At 41.1% G+C, this 23,495-nt stretch overlaps 1 protein-coding gene across 1 annotated transcript; it reads right to left on the bottom strand.

The window, feature by feature from the left end:
- Nucleotides 1-10,680: 10,680 nt before the first annotated feature.
- c1qtnf9 (C1q and TNF related 9) lies at nt 10,681-22,820 on the bottom strand. The gene is made up of 4 exons (XM_067986049.1): nt 22,751-22,820; nt 17,183-17,391; nt 14,140-14,202; nt 10,681-11,539 (listed from the first exon to the last, which is right to left on the bottom strand). Exons 2-4 carry the CDS (start codon nt 17,346-17,348, stop codon nt 10,770-10,772), a joined length of 999 nt encoding a protein of 332 aa, XP_067842150.1. The 5' UTR covers nt 17,349-17,391; nt 22,751-22,820; the 3' UTR covers nt 10,681-10,769.
- Nucleotides 22,821-23,495: the final 675 nt, after the last annotated feature.

Below are 23,495 nucleotides of genomic sequence, written 5' to 3'. Positions count from 1 at the left end.
TTGTTACAAAAGCATATAAATCATTAAACTATTGTAATTATTACCTAAAGTTACCTAATTATTATCTAAAGTTTACACACAGCCTGAAAAATACAAGAAAAAAACATATATCTTGTAAGAATCACAGGCAGGTCAGAGAACTATTTGTCCCCTTCTGGGTATCAAATGATCTTTTGATTTTAACCTTTCCTATTTCTCTTTCTTGTCAAAGAAACAAACCATTCTCCGAGGACCCTTTCTCTCCACTCCTGATTAAATTTATCTCATGTCTATAGCTGGTGCCTGGGCTTCTTTAAATATGTTGAGCTATCACCCTGCTCTACAGGTTGGGTCCTTGGTACTATATTCTAGACATAGGGTACATTTTACAAGTTAGCATTCACAAGGTGCAGGAAGTGGCTCTCGTGGACAAGATAAGCTCGGTGAGGGCATGAGGGGAGATAGGAGAGAAACTAGAGTCCATATATGTGTCAATTATATATAGTGCAATGTATATATATATAGTGTGGTAAATATGTGAGGTAACACACGGTATAAAGCTAAAGGGGCTTACACAAATGCAAAGAAAAATGGTAATCCAGTGGACTGGGAGAAATATAGAAAGCAACAAAGGAACACAAACAAATATTAAGAGCTGCAAAAAGTGAATAAGGGAAAACATTTGCAAGTAATATAAAGGCTAATAGTAAAAGTTTTAATAAATATATTAAGAGTAAGAGAGTGGCTAAGGGAGATGTGGACCCATTAAAGACAGTCACAGGTAATACAGTAAAAGACAAGGTAATGGCAGATTTATTAAATGAGTATTTTGTCTTTGTTTTCACAGTAAAAGAAGAGGACAAAATACCAGTGGTAGAAGAGAAACGAAAATAAATCAAATGGAGGAACTTCAATATAAGTCAAAAAAATGGAGAAAATAAATAGGATAAATAAATTTCCAGGATCTGATGGTTTCCACCCCAGGGTATTAAAGAAGTAGATGAGGAAATTGCAGAAGCAGTAGTCATAATCTTTCAAAGCTCATTTAATTCGGGAATTGTGCCGTTAGATTCGTAATTTGCTAATGTCACTCATTATTTAAAAAGGGTGGGAGAGAGAAACCAGGTAACTACAGGTCTGTCATTTAACGTCAGTTGTGGGGAAGGTACTAGAATCTGTCATTAGGGATAGAGTGACTGAGCACTTGAAGAAACATGAACTGATAAGAGAGAGCCAGTGTGGTTTTGTTATGTGTTAGTCATGTCTGACTAATCTAGTTGAAATTTTTGTGGCGGTCACTAATAAGGTAAATAAGGGAGTGTCTATAGATGTTAACTATATGGACTTCCAGAAGCTATTTGATAAGGTTCCACACAAGAGAATATTAGCAAAAATTAGAGCGCACGGAATTGGAGGTAGCCTTTTAACTTGTGTTGTAAGTTTGTTGGGAGGTAGAAGACAGAGAGTGGGGATAAAGGGTACGTACACTGGCGAGATATGACAAGTGGTGTTCCCCAAAGTTCTGTTCTGGAGCCTCAACTTTTCACCATATTTATCAATGACGGATTAAGGAAGAGAGAGTTGTATAACCAAGTTTGCTGATGACACTAAGTTAGGAGGGACAGTAAGTAGTCCAGATGGGAGTAGAAAGTTGCATAGGGAAATAGACAGATTAAGTGAGTGAGCAAAACTATGGAAAATGGAGTTTAATGTGGGAAAGTGTGAGGTCATCCACTTTGGACCCAAGAAAAATAAATATTTTCTAAATGGTGAGAAATTAGGAACTGCAGAGGAGCCAAGAGATTTGGGAGTCCAAGTACACAAATCATTAAAAGCTAGTAGACAGGTACAAAAAGGCATTTATCTCACAAGGGCTGGAATACAAAGGGGAGGAAGTTATGCTTCATGTTGTATCTTAGTCAGACCCCATCTGGAGTACTGCATTCAGTTCTGGGCACTGCACCTCAGGAAGGATATACTGGCCTTGGAGGGGGTGCAGCGTGGATTCACCAGAATGATACCGGGGCTTAGAGGGTTAAATTATGAGGACAGGTTGCATAAACTTTCCTTGTATACTCTTGAATATGGATGATTGATGGGTCATCTGATCAAGGTGTTTAAAATGTTATAACGATTTGTTAGGGTAGATATGGAGAAAATTAGAGCTAGGTCATTCAGGAGTGAAATCAGGAAGCATCTTTTCACACAAAGGGTAGTAGAAATCTCGAGCTCTCACCCTCAAAAACTGTGGACGTGGGGACAATTTAAATTTTCAAGACTGAGATAGATAGATTTTTGTTGGGTAAGGGTATCAAGGAATATGGAGAAAAGGTGGGTAAATGGAGCCGAAGTGCAGATCCGTCACGATCTAATTGAATGGCGGAGCAGTCTCGAGGGGTTATTCCTGTTCCTATGTGAGATCACACAAAAGGCAGCAGGCTCAGTGTTTGGGGCACTTCTCACAGAGCACATCATCCTAAACTCAGCTCAGCACCAACATTTCTAAACCACTCCCTAGGCTTGGACTCAATAAAAGAGAGCTTTCATAGAATGATAGAAATTATAGCACAAGAGACAACCATTCCCTCCCCCAGATCCTTTTATATTCATCCTTTTCAAATGCTTATCCCATTTCCTGTTAAATGATGTTCTAGTCTCTGCTTTAATAGCCACTTGCAGGGAAGCATCCTAAGGTCTAATAACCCTCATTTCAAAAACCTTCCTTCTCCCTTCCCACTTGGTTCTTCCCATGAGTATTCTCAGTCTCCAACTCAACCACCCACCAGTGGAAACAATCTTTCACTATTTACCCACAGTAAAGTTCCCAGGTTTCACTCACCCCTTTTACTGGCTGCTCCTCCTTTGGTTCCATTCCCATTCACCTAGTCCCTGTTCACGCGAGCCCTACACTTCTCCTCACTCTGTCTCTCCTCCCCTCAACCCCCCGACAACCAGCCAGTCCCGTTTCCAGTCACCTCTACACAGGGACCGGCTCTGCAGCGGTGGGGATGCAGTCCCCCAGCTGGAACCTTCTCTGTAGCGGCAGCCGGTGACCTCATGGACCAGGAGGTCTGTTACTGTGGTGGGAAATTTATAGAGTGAAGATCTCCATGGATGCTAACAGCAGCAACCAGGAGATCCAAGCCCCGTTTCAGGAGACTCCCGGGCAATTCAGAGGAGTTGGCAACCCTATGCTCTCCTTGTGCTTTTAAATATTGCAGACAAGACAACAGGCAGCAACCTAGTCCCAAACCTCAGCCGCTGGGAAATGAATAGGAGTGGCCCAGGGATGACTGCCCCTTTGATTTTCTCTCCCTGTGGGGTAACATTTGGCTCCTGGTCCCCATGGTGGCACAACTGAAACTGAGGATAACATTTTGATAAACTGATTCATAATTAGCTTTGATGTTCTAAGCAAAGATAAGCAGCTACATTCAGATTCCTTAACAAGCAGTATATTACTTTAGTACAAGCTTTCAGTTCACCAATTGCAACTCCTGTGATATGGGCCTTTCTTCTTGACGTAATCCCTGTCTTAACATTGGAAGTCCCCAATAGCTTATAGTGCAGGTTGCAAACACCTCCTAGAATACATTAACCATAACCAGTATTCTCAAATATTGCAAAACCACTACTGAACTGTGAATTTTAAACTAACTTTGTTAATGTCCAGTCCAAAAAAACATTTTCTATTAAAATGAAAAAGCCGTGTTCCAAATGCAACTAAAAAAGCATAAATGATTAATTTTCTAACCAATGATCTTTTGTGAATTAGACACCAAGCCAAGTGTATATCTTACTGAATTATGTGATAGTTGAGGGAGATCTTATGGATGTTTCATTATTAATATATAAAATGTAAATAATACAATCATAGAAAGGTTACAGCATGGAAGGAGGACATTCGATCCATCAAGTCCGTGCCGGCTCTATGCAAGAGCAATCCAGCTAGTCCCACTCGCCCGCCCTATCCCTGTAGCCCTGCAATTTTTTTATTTTCAAGTACTTATCCAGTTCCCTTTTGAAGGCCATGAATGAATTTGCCTCCACCACCCCCTTGGGCAGTGCATTCCAGATCCTAACTACCCGCTGTGTTAAAACATTTTTCCTCATGTCACCTTTGGTTCTTTTGCCAATCACCTTAAATCTATGTCCTCTGGTTCTTGACCCTTCCTCCAATGGGAACTGTTTCTCTCTATCTACTCTGTCTAGACCCTTCATGATTTTGAATACCTCTAACAAATCTCCTCGCAACCTTTTCTGTTCCAAGGAGGACAACCCCAGCTTCTCCAGTCTCTCCATGTAACTAAAGTCCCTCATTCTAGTAAATCTCTTCAGCGCCCTCTCTAAGGCCTTCACATCTTTCCTAAAGTGCAGTGCCCATAACTGGACACAATACTCCAGTTGTGGACGAACCAGTGTTTTATAAAGGTTCAACATGACTTCCTTACTTTTGTATTCTATGCCCCTATTTATAAAGCCCAGGATGCCATATACTTTTTTAACCGCTTTCTCAACCTGCCCTGCCACCTTCAACGATTTGTGCACATATACCCCCAGATCTCTCTGTTCCTGTACCCCTTTTAGAGTTGTGCCCTCTAGTTTATATTGCCTCTCCTCGTTCTTCCTACCGAAATGTATCACTTTGTATTTTTCTGCGTTAAATTTCATCTGCCACGTGTCCACCCATTCCACCAGCCTGTCAATATCCTCTTGAAGTCTATCTCTATCCTCCTCACTGTTTACTACCCTTCCAAGTTTCGTGTCATCTGCAAATTTTGAAATTGTGCCTGTCCAATTCATTAATATATATCAAGAAAAGCAGCGGTCCCTGCACCGACCCCTGGGGAACATCACTGTAAACCTCCCTCCAGTCCGAAAAACAACCGTTCACCACTACTCTCTGTTTCCTGTCACTTAACCAATTCTGTATCCATGTTGCTACTGCCCCTTTTATTCCATGGGCCGCAATCTCGACGATAAGCCTACCATGCGGCACTTTATCAAACACCTTTTGAAAATCCATATATACCACATCAACTGCATTGCCCTCATCTACCCTCTCAGTTCCATCATCAAAAAACTCTATCAGGTTAGTTAAACATGATTTGCCTTTAACAAATCCATGCTGGCTTTCCCTAATCAATCCACACGCGTCCAAGTGACTGTTAATTCTGTACTGGGTTATCATTTCTAAAAGTTTCCCCACCAACAAGGTTAAACTGACTGGCCTGTTTAGTTGCTGGGTTTATCCTTACACCCTTTTTTGAACAAGGGTGTAGCATTTGCCATTCTCCAGTCCTCTGGCGCCACCCTCTTATCTACGGATGTTTGGAAGATTATGGCCAGTACCTCCGCAATTCCACCTTTACTTCCCTCAGCATCCTAGGATGCATCCCATCTGGACTGGGTGACTTACCTACTTTAAGTACAGCTAGCCTTTCTAGTACCTCTTCTTTGTCAATTTTTAGCCCATCCAGTATCTCAACTACATCTTCCTTTACTGAGACTCTGGCAGCATCTTCTTCCTTGGTAAAGACAGAAGCAAAATACTCATTTAGTACGCCGGCCATCCCCTCTGCCTCCATGAGTCAATTTCCTTTATGGTCCCTAATCGGCCCCACCTCTCCTCTTACTACCCGTTCACTGTTTACATGCCTGTATTTTGGATTCCCTTTTATGTTGGTCGCCAATCTATTCTCATACTCTCTCTTTGCCCCTCTTATTTCCTTTTTCACTTCTCCTCTGACCTTTCTATATTCTGCCTGGTTCTCACTTGTGTTATCAACCTGACATCTGTCATACGCCCCTTTTTTCCATTTTATCTTACTCACTATCTCTTTTGTCATCCAGGGAACTCTGGCTTTAGTTGCCCTACCTTTCTGCCTCATGGGAATGTGCCTAGACTGTACCCGAACCATCTCCTCTTTAAAGGCCGCCCACTGTTCAATTACAGTTTTGCATGTCAATCTTTGATTCCAATTTAACTGGGCTGTTAAATGTAACAAAATTCCCACTAAGTTTTTTAAAATTCATTTTCAGGATATGGACATCGCTGGCAAGGCCAGCATTTATTACCCATTCCTAGTTGCCCTTGAGAAGGTGGTGGTGGTGGTGGTGGTGGTGAGCCTTCTTCTTGAACCGCTGCAGTCCATGTCGTGAAGATACTCCCACAGTGCTGTTAGGGCTTTACAGTTCAGTGACACGCACTGTGAGATCTGTGCGCTGACAGAACAATGGCTGCGACGTGTAGCAACATCATAAATACAATAACAACCTGCATTTATATAGTGTCTTTAATGTAGTAAATGCCTTAATAAAAGTTTCCTCTGTTCGATATCGCTAGCAAAGTTGTAAATGTTCCTTTTAGAATGTGTTTGTGATCTCACTGGGTGTCTGTAGATAAATTTGTCTGATTTTTCTCAGTGTAAAAACAACTGTTACTGTTGTGATTAATTCTAATTACCTCAGTCTTTAAAATGTAACATTTTAGCTTCTATACGTTTTGTGCAAAAATCTTGAGCCCTATTAGATTGCAGAATACTCCCGTGCTTTTTGATAAAGCTTCAAACAACACAATCAGTTCCGAATATTATTATATGATTTAGATTATAAGATCATGTTTCATTCACCTTTGATCAAATCCTGGTAAGGGACAAAGAGGATTCTGGAAATGAGCATATCTGCAAGTCCAAAACAACAGGAAGAAATTATTTTGGTATTATAACAGTAAGACAGCAGTCAGAGAAGAGGATAAGAGTCCAACAAGATGATAATGGGGCTAAAACGGCATGAAGATAAACTAGCTAATATAATAGCTATAGCTGAGGGAAGGAAGGGTGGAAATTGCAGAGGTACTGGCCATAATCTTCCAAGCATTCTTAGATACGAGAGTAGTGCCAGAGGACTGGAGAATTGCAAATGTTACACCCTTGTTCAAAAAAGGGTATATGGATAAACCCAGCAACTATAGGCCAGTCAGTTTAACCTTGTTGGTGGGGAAACTTTTAGAAACAATAATCCGGGATAGAATTAACAGTCACTTGGACGAGTGTGGATTGATTAGGGAAAGCCAGCATGAATTTGTTAAAAGCAAATCATGTTTAACTAACCAGATAGAGTTTTTTGATGATGGAACTGAGAGGGTAGACGAGGGCAGTGCAGTTGATGTGGCGTATATGGACTTTCAAAAGGCATTTGATAAAGTACTGCATGGTGGGCTTGTCATCAAGATTGCGGCCCATGGAATAAAAGGGGCAGTAGCAACATAGATACAGAATTGGCTAAGTGACAGGAAACAGAGAGTAATGGTAAACGGTTGTTTTTCGGACTGGAGGGAGGTTTACAATGGTGTTCCCCAGGGGTCGGTGCTGGGACCACTGCTTTACTTGATATATATTAATGATTTGGACTTGGATGTACAGGGCACAATTTCAAAATTTGCAGCTGACACGAAACTTGGATGGGTTGTAAACAGTGAGGAAGATAGTGATAGACTTCAAGAGGATATAGACAGGCTGGTGGAATGGGTGGACACCTGGCAGATGAAATTTAACGCAGAAAAATGCAAAGTGATACATTTTGGTAGGGAGAACGAGGAGAGGCAATATAAACTAGAGGGCACAACTCTAAAAGGGGTACAGGAACAGAGAGATCTGGGGGTATATGTGCACAAATCGTTGAAGGTGGCAGGGCAGGTTGAGAAAGCGGTTAATAAAGCATATGGCATCCTGGGCTTTATAAATAGAGGCATAGAGTACAAAAGTAAGGAGGTCATGATGAACCTTTATAAAACACTGGTTCGTCCACAACTGGAGTATTGTGTCCAGTTGTGGGCATCGCACTTTAGGAAAGATGTGAAGGCCTTAGAGAGAGTGCTGAAGAGATTTACTAGAATGAGGGACTTTAGTCACGTGGAGAAACAGAAGAAGCTGATGTTGTTCTCCTTGGACAGAAATGGTTGCGAGGAGATTTGATGGAGGTATTCAAAATCATGAAGGGTCTAGACAGAGTAGATAGAGAGAAACTGTTCCCCTTGGCAGAAGGATCAAGAACCAGAGGACATAGATTTAAGGTGATTGGCAAAAGAACCAAAAGTGACAAGAGGAAAAACTTTTTTATCACTTTCCATTTTTCTGCATTAAATTGCATCTGCCAGGTGTCCACCCATTCCACCAGCCTGTCTATATCCTCTTGAAGTCTATCACTATCTTCCTCACTGTTTACAACCCTTACACAGCGAGTGGTTAGGATCTGGAATGCACTACCTGAGGGGGTGGTGGAGGCAGATTCAATCATGGCTTTCAAAGGGGAACTGGATAAGTACTTGAAAGTAAAAAAATTGCAGGGCTACGGGGATGGGGGGAGGGGAGTGGGACTGGTTGGGTTGCTCTTGCATAGAACCGGCACTGACTCGATGGGCCGAATGGCCTCCTTCCGTGCTGTAAGCTTTCTATGATTCTAATAAGCGATTACTTCTGCCAAGTAATCAGTAGGAAAGATATGACCAATCTTACCTCCAAATGGGATTAACTACTTTGATATATATAAGATGGAAATTCTAGACATACTAAAAACAAATGAATTATCGATGGATTAATGGTATTTTTTTCAACATCCTATGAGAGATAAGGGATGAGAGCTGTGACATGCTGACAGTCTATGACCCAGGGGAAGTCCTTTTGCAATGAAAACAACCTACCTTGGTACCTGTTTTCGAAAAAGGTGATAAAACAGATCTAGACAACCACGGACCCGTCAATCTTACATCAATGCTAGTAAAATATTGAAATGGATTACCAAGACAATTCTGGTCAGTGAGACATGAAGAGACATTCATGCCCTGGAAGTGATGCCATGAAACTGATTTCTAGCATCAGAGAACTGAGCTACTAAGAAATACTGGAACATTTTGTGCTTTTCGGTCTTGAAAGGAGGCAACTGAAAGGAGGTTTCAAAAGATAGTACATGGTATAGAAAAAGTAAATCTGGAACACTCCTTCAAATTAATCTATGAGATTAGGACAAGGGGACACAGGTTCAAATGAATAAAAGGGATTTTTATGACTGATTTAAGGACGTTACCTCTTGCATACACAAAGTCTTGCTCATCTCTGTGATGTAACTGTGCACATCAAGTTGTATGTGATGTGCAGAATATTTTTCACTGTCAAATTTCTAGGATTGATGCATTTTGCATTCATCCCGTAAAAATTCCTTGTACACCAGAATTGTCTGAGGAGGATAACAGACTGCATGGCTCTTGGAGATCAGGAGTAGTCACTTGAAGCATATATCATGACACCAAGACAGAACTCATACAAGGCTAAGAGGCTACAATCAAGCCCATTAAAACTACACAATCGGCTGTACAGTGCATAGCTAGAACACTATAAGAGTTGTGCCTTAAAGTACAACCATAAAATAGTCTGCAACATCTTCACTATTTTCATCATGTTGCATAACTTGACTTTAAGTAATCTGTAAATGAATGAGGAGCTACTGCATGCAATACAATGTGAAAATAAGAGCAAATCTGCAGTTATAAAGCACCTTATCACATATCTCAAAAATGTCCCAAAGTGCTTCACACACAGTCAATTACTTCGAAGTTCAGTCACTGATGTTGTGTAGATGAATGTAGCATCCATTTTGTACAAAAGTAGCAATGAGAAGAATGACTACTTAATCTGTTTCTGATGGTGTTACTTGAGGGACAAATATTGGGCAGGACCCTAGGTAAACTCCCTACTTGTCATGGGATTTTTTTACCATCCATCTGAGCCCCTACAATATGCTGATGGAGCCACACTTTAACATTTCATGTGAAGGATATCACCCCCCACAATGCAGCACTCCCTCAGTACTGTACCAGAGTGTCATCCTAGATTATGTGCTCATGTTCCAGAGTGGGGCTGAAGCCACAACCTTCTGACTCAGAGCCAAGAGTACTATTACCATTTTTCAACTGCCAGCTTGTCTCAGTACAAGGAGGAGACGGTTTTAGTGCTTGCACCAGAAAGTAATGTCATGGATATGGCCAGAGCTGCCAGGAATCTAGGATGTAAAAGGGGCTGTCAGGAATGTTGAAAATGTCTGGGGTGGTCAGGAATCCCAGATGTACCAGGGCTGCTAGGAATCATCTCACTGAGAATTGCTTCACTGTGGGTACAGATAATGAATAATTAGTTTAACTCTGATAGTATTGCTTTGTTGGTACATGTATTTTGAGATGTATGCCAATAACCACATTACATTACATCTTTTCACTGCTCTCCCCATGGTTGTTTTGTTTAAATATTACCCTTTGGGTTATTATGGGTTTTAAAGGGACAGTGACTAAATGACTACCAGTGGTTGGCAAAAGAAATTTTAACATGAGCACTGTAAGGGACAGATATATTCAGCTGTTCTATGTAGATCATCCAAATATATAAACAAATCGACTATTAAAAAAACTGAGTGCACTTTACAAACATCAACATTAGCAACCTGTGCATGTGAAAAGGATGAAAGAAAAGAAACAAAGAAAGACTTGCATTTATATAGCGCCTGTCATGACCTCAGGATGTCTCAAAGCGCTTTACAGCCCATGACGTACTTTTGAAGTGTAGTCACTGTTGTAATGTAGGAAATGAATAGCCAATTTGCACACAGCAAGGTCTCACAAACAGCAATGAGGTAATGACCAGATAATCTGTATTTTAGTGATGCTGGTTGATTTATTATCTTCTTCACACAAAATCTGAATAGCTACACCTCTAGTGAAAAGTGTCCAGTTTATTGGCTTTTTACTCAGTAAACAACAGAAACCCAGTAAAAACTGTATCATCGTTGGTGTCTGCATACAGTCCGTTAAACAATTCCCCACCGATTACTTGAAGCCACACTTGATCTCCAGTTTGTAATTGCAACAGTGTGCCTCCCGAGGCCTGATCCTCACTATTCTGATAACTATCAAATGTATTGAGGGTCTGAATACCATTTTTGTACAGGGAAACTCTCACATGTTTGACATAGACTGTGATGTGATAAACAAAATAATAAACTCCTGAAAATTCACAAGTAAATTTCCCTGTGGTGAGGTCATAGTGATTTTGATTGTTGTAAAAGATTTTTTCAAACTTGATTGGACTGCCTGAACGAGGCAACTTGGAAATTTCTGTCAAACCAACACTGAATGCACTATTCCTGATCACTGCACTGTCACCAGTATTCCCTTTTCCCCCTATTTCTCCCTTGCTTCCTCTTTCACCTTGAATTCCAGGACGCCCCCTGGGTCCTTCACCACCTACTTCTCCTCTGGAGCCTGGTTTACCTGTAGGCCCTATGGGACCTGGTAAACCAATATTCCCCTGAAGTCCAACAGTTCCCTTTTCCGCTTTTGGACCCCTAGGTCCTAAATCCCCTTTTATACCCTGTTGTCCTTGCAGCCCTAGTTCTCCCTTTTGGCCTTTGTGTCCAAGTGATCCAGGAATTCCTTTAGGTCCTAGTTTGCCAGGTATTCCTTTACTTCCTTGTTCGCCTCTTCTTCCTTTTACACCAGGTGCACCAGAGGGCCCTGGAGTCATAAAAATAATGCCATTTTTAAAATTTATCATTTTAGCAGTACTGTATATATATTCATATATAATAATTAAGAATTGTATGCACAGATAACAACGGGTATATTTTCATCCTTTAGAAATAATTATTAAATTTTGCCCATTTTGGTTCAGGAGTAGCATCTGTCCATCAAATTGACACATCTGGGTTTTCTCGAATCAAATTTATATCCCATGATAATCTCACCCAGCAGACAGTGGCCAATCAGCAGTAACACACATTTACGCACTTCTCAAGCAGATAACAACAAAACTTCTGAACAAGTTGTAAATACAAGAAACCAAATTTCACAGGCAGTGGTTGCACACAGCATTTTAAAACAAAACTTCTGTGACCGATCTTACCATCATTATTGATGACATACCTGGCAAATAAGGTGCCCTTTTTGGGACAAGAGAATGATCTAGTAAGCAAGTTTGGGTTCAGGCTACCTGGACATCGAATACGGAGGATACAAACGCTAGCTCAGAAGTTGGTAGGGCATGTAAGGATGTGAACATAAGAACATAAGAAATAGAAGCAGGAGTAGGCCAACTGGCCCCTCGAGCCTGCTCCACCTTTCAATCAGATCATGGCTGATCTTCGACCTCAACTCCACTTAAGGAAGAATTCTCTTGCCTAATGGACAGCCAACTAGGTAGTAGGAATGTAGGAATGTACAGTACGACAAAAGACTGCGGTCAATCTAAAACTTCTCAATCACCTACTACCTCAACTATCTAATTCTCTCTTACATTTATCCACACCATCCGCTTCCATTACTTCTCTGGACAGCCCATTCCACACATTCACCACCCTCTATGTGGAAACAGCTTTTACTATCCACTGTTTCAAACTGGCCCATAAGTTTATTTTACCCAGCCTATTTTTTTTCTTTTTTGTGTGCTAGTGCACAGTGTTGACTAGGCTAGTAACAATGGGAGCTTACTAAGGATGGCTCAGTGTTTTTTACCCCTCTGACATCCTTTTCATACCAGTTAAGCTGGAATTTGTAACAGTCAATTCTGAACAGTGTATGGATTTCAGTGCCACTCAGTGCCATAATTCTCTCTGTGACCGAATGTTGCTCAGGTCTGTGACCTACCGCCAGCCCTCAGACAGTGCAATGTTACAAACGTACTGGGGTAGGTTCTATCCTTATCCTGTCAGCAGTGATGGTGACGTGTTAGTCCTTTCCTTGTGCAAGTTCCTCTGCCAGGGTCTAAGAAGCCTTTCTTCCACGACTGGGTGTCCACCAATTGCAGATAGGTTCAGCAGGTTATGTGTGGGAGATAACATACTCTGCTTGCTGCTTGGTTCTGGATTGTCTGTAGCCTCTTAAACTGTGGCAGACTTTCAACGCACCAAGCTGGTGGCCATATTCGTGGATTAGGCAGATGTAGGCTTTGTAATCTGAAGAAAATTCTGGGGCTAATTCAGTGCTTTATTCCACAGGGAACCCGCAATTGGCTAAGCTTGGCAGTGATGTCGATGTGCTGCGTCCCAGCCATATTCCTCTGGAAAGTTATGCCTAAGAACTTCTGCTGTCTGCTGATCTTAATTGGTTTTGACAACATCTCAACCCTTACGTCCTGTTCCTTATGCTTGTTTGTTTTCAAGAATAGTAGGCACCATGATTTTCTGGAGTGCAGCAGAATTTGTCATGGCAGGCCATTTCCTCAAGGCATATCTGGAGCTTTTCTGATGCTATTTCTGAACTCATGGAGGATACCTGAAAAACGATGTCCTCAGCAAATTGGGAGCAAGCCCTAATCCTTTTCCGGGTGTTCGAATATCATTGACACAAATGAGGAACAGGAATAGGCTGAGAATCGAGCCCAGTTTTCTATACATGCTGGGTGGGGTCCTCCAGAGTTCGCACAGGTTAATTTACTAAAGAAATTCTGCAGTTTTGTATCTGGTACATCAGCAGAAAAAACAGCACTCGTACTTTGTCTGAGAGAACTGGGATACTTTCGACCCTCCCACCACACTACACATTTTGTGCTGTTTCTTGTATTCCACTGCTCTGTGATTGAATCCCTGGCACTTGAAACATTGAGGTCGTTTTTTGTTAAGTCGGCAGTGGGTGGTGCCCCACCCGCCCGATGATTTCAGAAATCGATTTGGTGATCGGACCTCACTTAAAGTGTTAATTGTGCTGTTTATAGGCAGCTTGACATTTGGGAGGGCGGAAAATCTGGCACACCTTCTTAAAGCCAGCCTGCACCTCTTAAAGGGAGGTGTAGTTTTCATTGGTGAGTGGCTGCTGCAATTAGGAGGCATTTCAGGTTCCCACGTTCAATTTTAAGGAATCCAGTCTTAGGTTCAAGAATTCAAAGTGCAGAAAATGTCAGTGCAGTGTCAATATTGTTTACTCTGATAGCATGTCTTGTAAATATAAATCATTAACTCTACCCGAGAACCAAACATCCATATGATCATTTTACTGAAATAATGTCCAGCCCAGACAGCACAGATATTTTCTATAGAATCATTAAATCTCAAGTGCCTATCGGATATTCGGACATGGTGAACACTGGGATAATAATTTAATGGAAAATATTAGACTCTTGCCTGATTCTCCGGGTTCGCCTTTTGATCCCTCAGGGCCTGGAGGTCCAAATTTCCCAATTTCACCTAATTAAAAAAGTCCTGTGAAAATTATTTTATCACAGAATCTTTACATTAGTTAAAAAGAATGTTAGCATTCTGGATGACTCAACACGACACTAAAGAACAGTTTTCAACCTATTGAAAACCTGCTTTGTTTATATTAATAACTTTCTCCTTATTAACATGAGGGTAAATGTTCATCTTCACCACATGGGCAGTGATCTGGTAAAGCAGATTGCCCACCTATTATAAAACCCACCTAATTTTCATTCTATTAATTTCAAAAGAATAAAAATCGGACATGTTCTGTAATGGGCAGCTGGTCTTCTCTGTGGGATTACTGTCCAGGCAGTGAATGTCAAAATTTACCTCCACATTTTCTGTCCAAGTTGGCTGCTAGAAGTAAACAAATAGCGCAATTTATCACAACTCATTCATATATATCTACGGTTTACCTGTAAGGGCCCTACACTTTTGCACAGGTTTCCTGGAGCATTTTGGGGTAAATCTTCGTCTTCACTGCATGGGTGGTAATCTGGTGGAGCGGAATGCTTGCCCATAATGAAACCCATCCGATTTTCATTCCATTGATCCCATGGAAATCAATGGAATGAAAATCGGATGGTTTCTATAACAGGTGAGGAATCTGCACCGCCAGATTGCCACCCATATGGCGAAGACGAAAATTTACCTCAGCGTGTCTTCTTCATTTCATGTAGAATGTTGCAAGTGCACACACTAGTGCCCTCTGATTAGAGCATTATATCATGCTGCTTACAGAAGTATTCAAATATTGGAATTCCTCCATGTGATGCACTATAATCCCATCTTTTATAGCATGCTGTTCTAGAATGTGATACGGCTAACTGATGTGATTAATATGTAAAATTCAATGCATTACCGTGAATGGAGGATTTATTTTCATATTTAGCTAGTTGTTAGCTGTAAAAGTGGATGAAAATAAAGTCATGGAACTGGGAGGATGTTGGCTGTGAGCACTAATGGCAAAGCTGACTCACATCTAAAATATCATTCTGCTTTTCAAGAACTTTAAAATTCTCAGTCTTGATTCTGTAGGTGGTTATTCACAGATTTGAAGATTGCGTACAAAAATGACTAGATATACCGTGTACTGTTCCTTCACTGTTTTACAATCACAATATCATCTGTATTGTATTGGAAATAATTTACTAAAGAAATTCTGCCATTTTGTATCTTGTACATCAGCAGAAAAACCAGCACTGAGAGTAGGTCCAGCATCTCTGTTGAGAAGCAGCTCAGGAAAACAGAGCTGTTCACCTGTTACACAGTATGTCACGCAGTCTGGATGGGATGCATCCTAGGTTGCTGAGGGAAGTAAGGGTGGAAATTGCAGAGGTGCTGGCCATAATCCTCCAATCCTCCCTAGATATGGGTGTGGTGCCAGAGGACTGGAGGATTGTAAATATAATATACTTGTTCAAAAAAGGGTGTAAGGATAAACCCAGCAACTACAGGCCAGGTCAGTTTAACCTCGGTGGTGGGGAAGCTTTTAGAAACGATAATCCGGAACAAAATTAATAGTCACTTGGACAAGTGTGGATTAATAAAGGAAAGCCAGCATGGATTTGTTCAAGGCAAATCGTGTTTAACTAACTTGATTGATTTTTTGATAAGGTAACAGAGAGGGTTGATAAGGGCAATGCAGTTGATGTTGTGTATATGGACTTTCAAAAGGTGTTTGATAAAGTGCCACATAATCGGCTTGTCGGCAAAATTGAAGCCCATAGAATAAAAGGGGCAGTGGCAGCATGGAAACGGAAGTGGCAAAGCGACAGGAAACAAAGAGTAGTGGTGAACGGACTGGATGAAGGTATACAGAGATGTTCCCCAGGGGTCGGTACTAGGACAACTGCTTTTTTTGATAATGACTTGGACTTAGGTGTACAGGGTACAATTTCAAATGTGCAGATGACACAAAACATGGGAGTGTAGCGAACAGTGAGGAGGTTAGTGATAGAGTTCAAGAGGACATAGATAACATGCGGAATGGGCGGACACATGGCAGATGAAATTTAATGCAGAGAAGTGCAAATTGATTCATTTTGGCAGGAAGAATGAGGAGAGACAATATAAACTAAATGGTACAATTCTAAAGGGGGTGCAGGAACAGAAAGACCTGGGGGTATATGTGCACAAATCTTTGAAGATGACAGGACAGGTTGAGGAAGCGGTTAAAAAAGCATACGGGATCCTGGGCTTTATAAATAGAGACATAGAGTACAAAAGCAAGGAAGTTATGTTGAACCTTTATACAACACTGTTTCGGCCACAGCTGGAGTATTGTGTCCAATTCTGGGCACCGCACTTTAGGAAGGATGTGATGGCCTTGGAGAGAGTGCAGAAAAGATTTACTAGAATGGTTCCAGGGATGAGGGACTTCAGTTACGTGGATAGACTGGAGAAGCTGGGGTTGTTCTCCTCAGAGCAGAGAAGGTTAAGAGAAGATTTGATAGAAGTGTTCAAAATCATGAAGGGTTTAGATAACCAGAGGAAACAGATTTAAGATGATCGGCAAAAGAACCAAAGGCAACATGAGGAAAAACTTTTTTACACAGCGAGTAGTTATAATCTGGAATGCGCTGCCTGAAACAACGGTGGAAGCAGATTCAATCATGGCTTTCAAAAAGGAATTGAATAAATACTTAAAGGGGAAAAATTTGCAGGGTTGTGGGGAAAGAGAGCAGGGGAATGGGACTAACTGGATTGCTCTTACAAAGAGCCGGCACGGGCTCGATGGGCTGAATGGCCTCCTTCTGTGCTGTAACCATTCTATGATTCTATGTTATGTCTCTTTCTAATATAGTGTTGGTGTATATTTTGTCTTATTTTACTTTATTTTATTTAATTAGATTAACATTTCAGGTAAATATTTATATCAGAATGGATAGTTATAAAGAAATATCTAAAGTTCAGTATTTCTAACTATGCAAAACAGTAAAAGTGTATCTTCAGATCACTCTACCTATATCCCCTTTGTCACCCTTAGAGCCATCACGCCCATCTCTTCCCGGCATGCCATTATGACCAGGATTTCCAGGAATTCCGGGATGTCCACCTAAACACGTCTCCTTTCTGAGCTCCTCGGTGTTGACCAGAGTGATCAAAGCAAACAGCGACCAAATCTGCATTCTGGATTCAGATCCTCAATATCAAGGCTTTCACAGAACAAATCTAATGACAATAATCAGAACAATTTCAGTACAGAGCACAGATCTAAAGAACCAACCAAAAGACTTAATAAAAATTATTATTGCAGAATTATTTTTAAATGGTTTGCTACGTGAAAGGCAAAGTACCCAAGAGGGGGAGAAAAGAAAGGTGGATGTCTGGCAGACAGCGAGGGGAAGAGTCAGGAGCAAATGGGGCCAAGAGAAGCAAAAAGGGAGATAGGAGTAATGGACTTGGGTCTGAAGCAGCAGCCAAAATGCGTAAATGAACAAAAATGGTCTCTTTCAGTGTGTACATGTCTAAGATTCTATAAAATGCTGGCTTTTTGCAACTATTTAAACTAGCATAAATACTTTATACAAACTTCTCAACTCTGTAAGAGATGTTCACAGTGCAGGTAAGTCAAAAACTGTGAAATCTCTGGGTTCCATGATTAAAAATATGGGTGGGGGGGTGGGATTTTCAACTGCGGGCCACCTGTTTCTGGTCTGAAAAATAGGTGACCCGCAGAGGAAAATCTGGTGGGGACCTTGTACCCCCAATTCTGATTCAATTTTCAGGCAGGCCTTTAAATGGCACCTAGCAGTCCCGCCCCAAAACAGGCGAAAGGCTGTTCAAGTATACAAATTGAAGCCCCACGCCAGTCCCTGATTGCAATTTTCATGGAGAAATGGGCCCTGTTTTTCCAGGTATTGAGAGGCCTAACAAGCGGTCCTTAAAGGCCACTCCAAAAAGGTGTTTTTCTTTTTTGAAAGATTTTTGGGGGGCCAGGAGCAGCACTCATCCCACAACAATCTTCTGGCCCTCTACCGGCCTGTTATTTCTTTGCAATCTATATCAGTTTCCATGCTGAGTTCATGTCATTCAATGCTGTATGACACTTGAATTACTAATGGGTATTTAGTTACCTGGATTATTCGCTTGTCTAAACTTCTTGGATAAACAGTATCCAACAGTATTGGGCAATGACAATAGCTGACAAATTGGCTGTTTTATTCGTTGAATGGGCTGTCTCTGGTCTCCATTCTCCATGATGTTTTAAAGAAAATAAACTACAAAAAGTAAATGTATCCGGCTCCTGTAGTATTGAATGTACATAGAGGAAGGAATGTGTCATTGGTAAACTTATTCACTGACTGAGATAGTTTTCTGTCTTTGTGCACTGTGACTGATAGATTGAAACCCACTGACCTCTGCTGGAGAACAGAGAACAGTGATCTAAGGTATTGCATTTTTATAATCTAAAAATAACTATCAGATTTCTCATGGCATTGCTTACGGAATGAAAAGGGAAGTGGTGTAAATCACAGACAGTTGGGTACGCATATAAACATTTACATATTATAAAATTTAAATATATTTGGACTAGAATTTCTTGTTCCTTTATAGCACCATCTGGGCATGGGGTAGGAATTTGGGGTAGAACCCGGTTCCACAAGTTATCCAGCACTTTCTGACCCTGATTCAAAAGGAGGGCAGGTACTTCTTGATGATGACACTGGACGAGGCGACTGGTGGGATGGAATCAGATATTCTAAGTTCCGCCAGCTCCATCTCAGTTGCCCGTGACGCACTGCGCACATGCATGAAACACATATACAGTATATGCTAAGACTCAATCCTGATGGAAGTGGGGCCTAGCAGCTGTTTGAATGTTGCTATCCATGCAACAATCGGTTGCTGCTTTATGAAGTGGGAAATTTAATTTCAGCTATTTTTCTGTGAATTTAATCTGCCTTGGCATTCCTTTTCGCCCTGCCCCGCCATCTCTCCCCCTCCTCCCTCCCCGTCCCCCCGCTGGAACAAATGTCCCATTTACACCAAAATGGTGTGGGCAACTGCCCAAAATATGCTAATCTGCTGACCTCTGGACAAGGTCAGCATTTGGGCTAGTTCGCAAGCAGCTCCTGCCCTGCTGCACTTCCAGTGATGCAGTAAGCCACCAGGAATTTCAGGACCAAAGTTTATATTTTCTTATTAATCATTCTTGGGATGTGGGCGTCGCTGGTATGGTCGGCATTTATTGCCCATACCTAGTTGCCCTTGAGAAGGTGGTGGTGGGCCTTCTTCTTGAACCACTGCAGTCCATGTGGTGAAGGGACTCCCACAATGCCGTTAGTTGGAGAGTTTCAGGACTTTGATCCAACGACGATGAAGGAACGGCGATATATGTCCAAGTCAGGATGGACCTGTGTGGATCTGTCATAGCATTGCTCTTGGGAAGCTGGAGGATGTATTTGATAAGGAGGTGATTATATGTTGTAATGGAGAATGCACCATTGTGGGGGTACATTTCAGGTGTTGTCAAGTATAAAGGAAGTTTTGTTTAAAAATAGAAAAGAATATAAAACAAATGAAATGGTAGAGCAACATTTTTAGAAATTGAAATGAATGTAACTGAAAAATTACATAAAATTGTATAATGGAAGATTTTATATGATTTCTGGCATATCCGGATTCCGGCCTAATTTGTCATGGTGGGAATGTGTTGGAAGTGCCAAGGATTTTTGGCCCCTTTGTCTCTCTCAATGCAGTTATACTTTATTTTCCATCACTTCTGTTTCTTTCTATTTTTTTGGTGCTGCTCAATCCAGAAAGATTTTACAGGGTGGAGGAAAAACAATGGTCACCGAGTAGGAGGGAAAAGGGGAAAATGGAAAAGTTAGGGCCAGCTGAAGGTAGAGTCAAAGAGAAAGGTTTTTGAGGAGGGAGATGGCAAACCAGAGAGATTTAGGGAGGGAGTTCCAGATGGTGAGGACATAGTGGCTGAAAGAGCTGTCACCAATGGCAGAGCCAAGAGTGCAAAGAACAAGGAGTAACCTTATTTCAACAGAGCAGAGTGTGCGTGTGGGGGTGTAGAGTCATATGCTGGAGTAGGGTGGGGCAAGGTCATGGAAGGATTTGAATGCGAGGATGAGGGTTTAGAAGTCTATTCACTAGGCATGAGTAAACAGTGAGCTTGTTAAAGGCCAGACAGAGCAGGGCTTTGTGTGGGTGAGGATTCTTAATAAATTATAATCTGTGAAGGTGAAGGGCCAGCTGAGCAAGCAATAAAGATGTGTTGTCATTAGGCAATAAAGACATGAATTGGGATTTAAGCAATAGTGGGGAGGTATGGGTGGAGGCAAGCAATGTTACAAAGGTGTAAGAAAGCAATTTAGTAATAGAAAAGGTGTGGAAGAGGAAGCTTAGTTCAGGATTGAGCAGTACACAAAATTGTGCACCTCCAGACAGCCTAAGGTGGCAGCAGAATAGTTTGATGGAGTCATGGCTAGAGGTAAATAGAGACTGGTGGAAGCCAAGCAAGATAGCTTCAATTTTACCAACATTAAGCTGAAGGAAATTTTGCGTCCTCAAAATGCTGGAGTTCTCTTTATGTCTTCCTTCACTTCTATTTCTTTCTCTCTCTCTCTCTCACCCCCTGCTTCTCTTTTTATAATCATGCTACTTCCCCTTTTGTCTCTCTTTATTCCTCAGAGGTAGGGGTACATTTCAGGGCCTCCAAATCTCACAGGTGTCTACAAATTCTCCAGTGGCTGTGAAAGACTATCATATGTATATGGACAATTACTATATATATGTGCAGAATTGTTTGAGGAGTTTGTGGCAAGAGACACCAAGAAGATTATAACAAAGGAAATACTCAACTCGTATTAGAAGGGTGCCTTGGTTGGAATAAAACGGAAGGATAGTAGAAGGAGAATGAAATCATCCTTGGCTAGAAACTAAAGTAAAGCTGAAACTCAGCTTTAGGTTCACATAATTTATTCAATCTTCTCTTTATTAAAAGAATGATCATTTGTTACAAACCCTACTCTGTTGTGTTTACTTCATATCAATAAGCATGAATCTGTAGTTAGTACAAAATGTTAACTTATAATGGTCCTTTGACTCAGAAAGAAGGACGATAAAAGATCTCACATTAGACAGAGGAATCCACAGTATCTTCCTTCTCACCCCTTTCTTTCCTGTTTACTCCTGTTTCATACCCATTTACTCATATGGTGTCCATCTAACTGATAGATTGCATCACGTCTCTAACTGACAGCTCCTGTCTCATCTCACACTGTCTCTCTTTAACTGATGCCCATCTGGTACTGTGACCCCCAAACTAACAGCTGATATCTTGTTCCATGCTGTGTGCCATCACAAACTGCTTCCTTTTTCTGCCACCTCACTCAATGTAAAAATATTAAAAATAAACAATCAGCTCCTGTGAAGTAGCTGATAATTCCTGACAAGCATATAGTGAAACTACATAACACTGCTGAATTTTCGTCACTGCCATTTCAGGTCTTTTCCTTCAGAACTCTGATATTTCTCTCTGATATATGAGGTATGTACATTCAGAAGTGCTGGAAGTTAAAGATGAACCTGATGATCACAAGATACTAGGGCATTGCTTGTTACAGTGTTTCACAACACCAGTAACAGAGGAATCTTACGGGTGTCCGCCTTGGCTCAGCAGTAGCTTTCTCACCTCTGAGGCAGAAGGTTGTGGGTACAATCCCCACTCCATAGACTTGAGTACATAATCCAGACTGACACCTTAGTGCAATACTGAAGGAGTGCTGCACTGTTGGAGGTGCTGTATTTTGGATGAGACATTAAATCGAGGCTCTATCTGCCCTCTCAGGTGGATGTAAAAGATCCCCTGGCACTATTCGAAGGAGAGTGTCCTGGCCAATATTTATCCCTCAACCAATATCGCTAAAACAGATTATTTGGTCATGTATCTCATTGCTGTGTGCAAATTGCCTGCCATGTTTCCCCACATTACAACAATGACCACACTTCAAAAAGTACTTCATTGGCTGTCAAGCACTTTGGGACATCTTACAGGATCACGGAAGGCACTATATAAATGCATGTCCTTTCCTTTCTTTTATTTGATCTGTATTAACAATAAACAATCTAGCGACTATTATCTATCCAGAACATGTCTTATACAAACAGTTCAGTGGTGACTTCTTCAATAAAGGGGCAGCATTGCCACTGTGACTTTGAAGGCCTCTGTGAACTGTTGTTGAACATGTAACATGATTACAAATTGCAAAATCACTATCTCATTGTTCTTACACTGTTCTCATCTCCATGCACATGACATTATAACAGTGTCACTGCCCTAATAACATTAGGTTGCTGTAGCATTATGTTGGACGAAGTTCTTACAATTTGCTCACCAAAATTCAAACAATGACCATTAAGCTATGTACCAATTAATATATCACTTAGAATGTGCTTAATGTGAATTCTAATTTGTCTTCGGTAGGTTCTCTATAAGACTGAACTGAGAGAGGAAAATATATTGCTAATTGTGAAGTTTACTGCACTGATTTAAAATAAAGCACTGCCAACTTACCGCACCAGATGCCACCTCTGACTGGACACACTTTCGAGCGCAGAATAGTTTTCCCAAATATAGATTACATTTTTTCCAAGTATAATTAGTAAACTAGATTAGTTATTAATAAATACATTCCATCAAAGACAAACTAGAAACACTTGGAGTGCCAACATATCCCTGGTATCTGGGAAAAACACTGTAAATTTTAATAAATGATTAATAATTACAATGGCGAATTCTCAGAAAAACAAGAATCATTACTTGATTCATTGGACCTTAATTCTCAGTCCTAACTGCTTCAAATTTGTCAATGTTCCACACTCACAAGTACCTCAGCTGAGAACAAAACATAAAAAATCATGGAAGAGAAAGGTCATTTAATTCAATGGGCCTGCTCCGTCCAACAGATCACATGCCATTTTCACTGCGCTGCATTCTCTCCAGTTTGCCCACCCTTTAAAGAACACGCTTGATATCAATGGAATAAAAATCAGGTGGATTCTATAAAGGACGGGCAATCTGGCCCACCAGATTACCACCCAGAAGGCAAAGATGAAAGTCTACCCAATACTCTCCAGTTCTATTTTTATCCCTCTGCTTCTCCACTGTCTCTTTCTCATTTGCTCTTTTTCTCTTTTCACTCTTCGGTCGCTTTCCTCCTCCAGTTTGGTTTTCTCTCAACCCATTTTCTCTCCTCCGTTTGGATCATTTTCAAGCTGCCTCCCAAAGGATCCCCTCCATGAGATTGCATGCAATTATC

Source organism: Heptranchias perlo, chromosome 6 (genome assembly GCF_035084215.1).
Source record: "Heptranchias perlo isolate sHepPer1 chromosome 6, sHepPer1.hap1, whole genome shotgun sequence".
NCBI lineage: Eukaryota > Metazoa > Chordata > Chondrichthyes > Hexanchiformes > Hexanchidae > Heptranchias > Heptranchias perlo.
Note: the sequence above shows the minus strand (reverse complement) of the source record. Positions and strands in the feature narration are given on the sequence as shown.

Excerpts from the sequence above, each read along its gene's own strand:
- c1qtnf9 (XM_067986049.1), bottom strand. The coding sequence starts at position 17,348 with ATGCAGATTTGGTCGCTGTTTGCTTTGATCACTCTGGTCAACACCGAG. Across the intron at positions 14,203-17,182 it reads GGGTGACAAAGGGGATATAG|GTGAAATTGGGAAATTTGGA; the intron begins GTAGAGTGATCT and ends TTTTTTAATTAG. Across the intron at positions 11,540-14,139 it reads AGGCGAACCCGGAGAATCAG|GGCCCTCTGGTGCACCTGGT; the intron begins GCAAGAGTCTAA and ends TTATGACTCCAG.